Below are 6,798 nucleotides of genomic sequence, written 5' to 3' on the forward strand. Positions count from 1 at the left end.
CTTTTCTTTTTTTTATTTGTTTTTTATTTTTTTTCCTCCCTTTTGACAACAGAGAGAGAAGTAACAAATGACCTAAGCTGTCTGTGGGACAAAGTCTCCCCCGGCAATCAGATTTCTGGACTTTGCGAAAATCCCTCCTGGCCTCCCAGACGGATGCGGGTGACACGACGACCTCAGACCCGCGGGTTTAGGCCCCGGTCCCGTCCCGCTGTCTCCGGCAGCGCAGGTTAGGATCTCTTAATGACAGAAAGCAAAAGGGTTAAAAGCAGATGTACAGAACTGTCTTGTGGCAGCCTGCCAGAGGGGTATCATCTTTAGCATAAATGATGACAAGGGTTATTTTAACAGGGCACCCAGGAACTCCAATTAGTCCTACAATGTTAATGCCTCTATAACCACTGCCCTCTAGACTTACAGAAACCTCCTGATCTGCTAAGGTGCACCAGACACACCACAGCCAAAAAAAGAAGATTTACTCTTGACAACAGATACACACTTTAAGACCGCGTCTGTTGATTTGTGCTCTAACGTATAGCAAGAAATCACAATAAAAAAGATACCTCTTAAGCACGTATATTTAAACTACATCTGTTCGCCAGAGAGTCAATCTCTGGCAAACAAACCCCTTCAGGCTCGCTTGGAAAAGCTCACAAACTCACTCCAGTTTGCCCAATAGGCTCAGCATGAAAGACAAGACTAAAAGCTTGCCAATATTTATGTAGTGCAGGAAGGAGCTCTTTTTTTTTTTTTGTCTTTTTTTTTTTTTTTAAATCTAAGTGAGACTGGTCAGGAAGGGGGAGAAGACCAAAGCAAAAGCAGTACGTGCAAATTGGCGATTTCTTCGTTGGGTTTAATTAAGCTGTGGAGAGCTTTCTAAAACACAGACACGCTTCATCTGCAAAAAGGTAGTGTTTTTTTGGTTTTTTTTCCCCTTCCAGGCTCTCACAATTGATGTTTCACCTACTACCGTCTGACTCAGAGCAAGGGCTCAAAATTCTTAAGTAGTTTCACCCTTAATACCTGAAGATAAAATGTAAACAAAGCTTCATTTTAACAAATAGTGCAGATACACCCAGAGACAGCTAAAGCGTGTTTGTTTTTTCCCTTATCAGTTCCTACAAATTAAGCTATGATCAGACACAAGACTAGCAAGGCACAGGTACTTTGCTGCACGTCAGCACACTTTTTGCCAGGTACATGGTCAAAGTGAGGTGCAGCGTTCTGAAAAATGCGGTACTTTAAACAAGCCCGGGAGAAGCTCCTGGCCAAATTCTGATGTACAGCGTAGATTAGATTATCAGAGGTGGATCCCGGTAGTGCGACACAGGTATCATCTGACTACAAATCAAGCCACTAAATCTTTTAGCAAACTGTCACGGGTGTCCTTCTGTTAATGTGAAAAATGTTATACAGGAGAGCACAATCTCAGCTGGCTGATCACTCCTGCTAGTACTTGGCAAGACCTCCAAGTGCAGCAACTTCATAACCTTCTAGTATTAAAGGGGAGAGCATTGGTCAGTGCTCGCTGCTAAAAATACAGCATGATTTAAACCTGAAGGCAGTGTTAGAGCTTTTGCTGAAGGTTTACGAGTCTGTGTAAACAGCACGTCTGCCATAAGGAGCAGTGAAGTCTGTAGAATCCTTGTCTAAAACTGTCCTGGCATTAAAGTTTGCTGTGCAAATATCACATAATACCAGAGACAGCCGAAATCTCCTATTTAGGAATTTATGGAACTTATATGTTTGCAGGCGTCAGAAAGTCCTTTTTATATAGCCCCACTGCTTCACTGTACAATATTAATGCACTCTGCTTGAAAAGCCGTAATAAATTATATTTTTAATGCTCTTACCCTGGCTTTCTTAAGATGCATACATTCTTGGCAAACAATCAATAAATAGGGTAATCATGAGCAGAGGCCAAAGAATTTGCTGAAGTGCTGTTTTTCCATTTTTAATAGATAAAGATCTAACAATACGGACTGCTGTGTCTGTTCATTTCAGGATCAATATATTCTTTGTTTTCGCCAAACCGAGGAAAAAATAAATGATTGTACGATAAATGTTATGCATCAGACACAATGAAATTCCTCTGCCTTCTAACTTTGTGCGCTTAATAGTCTTGGTTGCATTTTGCACTTTGCTTAGCAAATGCAAGAGAAATATGGATTATAAACATACCCCAGTTATACTGAGAAAAGTCGAGCCTGCTTTAAAACAAACGCCAAATTACATGCAGCATATTTTGATTTAAACTAGCAAACCTGCAGGACGTGGTCAAAAAGACTCGCACATTTTGATAAGCAACATTTATAGATTATTGTCCATTAAAAGTATTTTCAATGCAAACAAAAGCCATCCATATACAAACATCAATGATTCTAAACGTGCCTTTTCCTTGTGTAAATGTCTAATTACAGCAAACCAGCCACTGAAAAATATGACACCCAAGTTGTTCATTGTTCAATAATGAATTGTACTTAAGAAAATAAACTGCGAAGATTGACATCATAAATGACTTCTCCAATGTGATACCTAAAGATTTACACTCTCTCCTCTAAACCAACTTGCAACTGTTATGGAAATACTGCTGCCCTTCCAAGCTTGGACCATCAGTAAGAGGAAAGGCGAGAATTTGGTTTGGGGGTTCAGTATTTACTCTTACATATTTTTGCGTTTCTTAGCCCAACACTTACTCAAAGAATCAATGCATTATATTACTTCTATTGCAATGTAGGAATTTGCTTTAATCAGGGCAGCTAGCCTTTACCTTAACAAAAATCAGACTCCACCCTGTAAAGTAAGATGCTCCACCCAAGCATGAAGCTTACATTTCCCAAATGTGATTTATATCAGAGTTGGGAATATATATAGTATTTTAGAATGGAGTTTTAATCCTGAAATATAAATGAAGTAGAGTCTGCAAAAGTATGCTTTCCCCCCCAAATATTATAAATCATATTTCTCTAATGCAGAATTATCAAAAGTGTTACCTTTTCTAATATTAGTTTTCATCAGGTGTCCAGAGTGTTTTAAAGGCACTCCTTGCATTTTAGTTCCTGTACTTCCAAGTCTTCCTCTTCCTAATGGGCTCCCATTCTGTTCCAAGCGCGCAATTTTGGCTGGTGGACCCTTCGGATCGCTTACATTGTTAGACATTTCTGAATGTTCTTTCCCCTGAGTTGCCTCGTTCAAATGATCCATACTCAGTCCCGCCTCTAAAGATCACCTGCCATGATTCAAAAAAAAAAAATATATATGTTGTACACGTGTGCGCATATGTATACGGACACAGCCTGCACATGTACAGAGAGAGAGATATACGTATCGTAAGCTCATACAGAAGAATAAATAACTATTTGAACTGGAAAGAAGCCTTTTTTACAACAAACAAACTTATTCTCCAAAAATGACCTCATACCCCAGTTTACAGAGAGATCGCATCATAATCTGGTGGAATTATTTTCTAAAAGCCAACTAGAGTACCCCTTTAAAAAAAAAAAAAATACCTTCAGAGACATTCTACTAAATCTGAGAGAGACTAAGGCTCATATAAATGATGATGACTGTCAAGGTATGTGCTCCAACACAGCTATTGTTACAAATCTCACAGAAAGGTTTGTTATTAATCCCAGGTGTTTTTATTACGTTAAGAGAGAGACAGACAGAGACAGAGAAAGAAGACGATTCTACTGAAACACTTCTCGATCTACTCGATTAAAAGAATGGATGCACAACAATAGAGAGCTCAAAGTTAAACTTTAGTTGAGGGAGCAACAGATTTATTAGAGATGCGGAATATTGTCCAATTCCTCCCTCCCCCTTGAAAACAAAAGTTAGAAGAGAATTTAACATTTAACTTCGGAAAGCAGTGGCGGGAGATGGTTGCTTTTGAGTTTCCTAACCAATATTATACAAAGAGTTTATCAACTTTTGCAAAGTTCAAAACATGCACATGAAATTTTTCAGATGTTAAGCTTTAAGTGTTAAATGGAGTAGTTTATTGAATTAAGAAAAATAACCGAGAAGAGAAGGTAGCGTCTCACAAAACACAATGCTGGAAAAAAACCCACAATTTCTACAAGTACTTTTCAAGCCCTTAAATATAAAAAAAACCCAAAACAACAAAACCCAACCCTGGGTGATGCTAAATTACGCGCTGGCATAGCTATTTGAAACCAAAAACCAGAAGTAATTTCAATAGCAAATTAAGAACAGGTATATGTTAGCATGCTTATATTTCCCTTTTTATAAACTTTTGAAACCTCCGTCCATGAATAACAATTCCAGTTAAATCACTAAAAATTTCCCAAGCCTAGAACATAACAGAGTAAGTTTTGAGGATTTTTGTCACTCATCTGAATTTGTTTTGCCAAGTGTGTGTGTGTATATATATATATTTAAAAAAAAAAAATAGTTGCTGGGAACAGAAACATCTTTCCGGTTAGAATTTCATTCATCAATACTGTTGTGATTGTTTGGTATTTCACCCTACCTTTCTCTGATTGAGAAAGGTGTGACTATACTGACAATTATGTTATGTATATAATATAATCACTAAGGACAGGTGACTAGACATTAATTTATGAACTAGTATTTACAGCAGCAAGTACAAATACTAATACTGGGGAAGTCATATTTAGAAAGACTGGTGTGAATCTGATAATTGCTACTTTCTTTCAGTTGCCTGGTAATTCAATACATTTTCTGCACATTTCACAGTAAAGCTATTAAAGCCTAAACATCTTGGGATTTTTTTTTATACTTCCATGTTGTTAGTATATATGCCAATGACGATTCTGTAAACGATTTTTTTTCTGGGTTGAACACTGCACTGCTTTTCTCGATACGGTGAAGTAAGAGGTACTATATTAATCTGAACGTTTACAAGCAACCTCAAGAATGCCACTGAATAGCTGAAGTTCAGAAAATCGTTATTTTTCCTTATGCTGTAAGGTGACAGGCTAAGATTTACCATTCGTCTTGATCCCATCTGTTTTAGGTCGTGTGTCTCATTAACAGTAAATGTGCCTATTTTAGCCACTTTTTCAAAAGATTTTTTTTTTTTTGACTGTGTTAACTGCAGCCTAAGCAAAGAATTACAGACTACCAAACCGTTAACATCTTCTGATGTTTCTGGCGATGCTAACATACTATAGGGCTGCTTTTCTGAGACTGGTCTCTCTCAAGAATAAGAGGATTAACAAAAAAGAAAAAAAAAAGGAGGGGGGGGTGAAAAAGAAAAAAAAAAAAAAAGAAGCAGCCTGAAACGAGAAAATCCTTGTCACTTTTGGCAACTTCAGAAGTACTCTAAGGCACCGAGGCTCTTTGCTACAAAAAGTATCTAGTCATCATGAGTCAGATTCGCACTACATCATGTACAGTGAATAAAAGTGATAGATCGCAGTTTAGTTAATACACTGACTACAACCAAAACACCAAATGGGTCATTTTCGCTTGGCCTGAGAATACCCACCCATCGGCATCCTTTCACCGCTTAGTCATCTTGTAAAAAGCTTTATGTTACAAAGCAAAATTACATGCACATAAAACACCTAATTTACTCATTTAAACTCCATGCCCAAGGCTAAAGTTCACTGAAACCTCAGTTTGGAATAGCGATGAGCAACAACCAGCGTGGCCTGCCCAGGGAGAGAGGCTCGCAAGGAAGAGCTATCACCTCCGCCGGTTCCAGGCCAAGAGTTTTCCCCGGGTTTCGCATTTAGGCATCTTTCACAACTACAAGTTTTCAATCACGGGCACCGAGAGAAGAGCACGATTTCAAGGCACCGCTTTCCCAGAGACACAGCGTACGCGTACGGGCACACCGCGCAATTTCTGAATGAGCGTCGGTGCGGTATCTCCTTTTGTCGCGATGTAACGCCGCCGGTATTATATTATTTCTTTCTCTCCTCCGGAATCAGCCCCCTCCCCATGCCTTTCCCCTCCTCTTCCCTCCCTCCCCCCATAAAACCCCATAATCACATTTGAGAGAGGCTCCGCACTTATCCGTTCCATATGGCTCTCACAATCCAGGCCAAGCTTTCCCTGTGACCTTTTAAAGAGACAAAGAAGCAAAGTACTTATCTAGAAACAGAAACACTGCAGTTTTCTGAGTGAAATTAGCAAAACCGACCCGAAACTCACCACTTCAAAACTTGACAGCATATAAATAACAAAAACAAAGGAGGTTTCCTTTGCAGCCCGAGCTCTTGAAGAGGAAGAAGTTCAAGACTGATGTTTTCTAGGTCCCCCCCTTTTTGGAGGAGGGGGGGGAGGGGGAGAAAGAGAGTAGCCATGAGCAAAAATGGCAATGGACAAAAAAAAAAAAAAAATAAAAAAAAAAAACAGATTAAATATCTTTTGAGAGAGACAGTTTTCGAGGGGTAGCAACGGAGGAAGGAGCTGAAGATCAAATTGATCAGACAAGTGTAACGCTCAAAACGAGGAATTCGTAACAATGATTAAAAAAAATAATAATAAAGTAGCAGGTCTAAATTGAGGTGGAGGGTGACTTAAGTCTAGCTACCCTTTCAAAAATAAACCCAATGCGTACAGGAGCAAGTGAGAAAGGGGGTTATTAAAAAAAAAAAAGAAGCAAAGAAAAAAAAAAAAAAGCAGCTTTTCTATCCAGTGTGAAGAGCAGAAAGTCTACTTCTAGGTTGTCACTTACACTATTATTCTCCAATAGGCACCCAGAGGAGCAGCACACACAGAAGGAGCCCGCTCCCCTCCCCCTCCGCAAAAATACACACCGTAACAGCCCCCAAACTTTCTGCGGAAACCTCAGCCCCAGAGATC

General features: G+C 39.1%; 1 protein-coding gene across 2 annotated transcripts in view; it reads right to left on the reverse strand.

The window, feature by feature from the left end:
* The window catches only part of SATB1 (SATB homeobox 1), a 74,897-nt gene extending 68,640 nt beyond the window's left edge, over positions 1–6,257 (reverse strand). Inside the window, exons 1-2 of one of the 2 annotated variants that reach the window (XM_009888925.1) lie at positions 6,145–6,257; positions 2,991–3,226 (exon numbers count right to left, since the gene is read on the reverse strand). In XM_009888925.1, coding sequence (XP_009887227.1) covers positions 2,991–3,201 — 211 coding nt within the window. In that variant the 5' untranslated portion in view covers positions 3,202–3,226; positions 6,145–6,257. Of the gene's footprint in view, positions 1–2,990; positions 3,227–6,144 lie in introns of those variants that run through there. The other variant, XM_009888926.1, reaches the window with a different exon arrangement.
* Between the last annotated feature and the right edge of the window lie 541 nt (positions 6,258–6,798).

Source organism: Charadrius vociferus, unplaced genomic scaffold (assembly GCF_000708025.1).
Source record: "Charadrius vociferus isolate BGI_N301 unplaced genomic scaffold, ASM70802v2 scaffold217, whole genome shotgun sequence".
Classification (NCBI taxonomy): Eukaryota; Metazoa; Chordata; class Aves; order Charadriiformes; family Charadriidae; genus Charadrius; species Charadrius vociferus.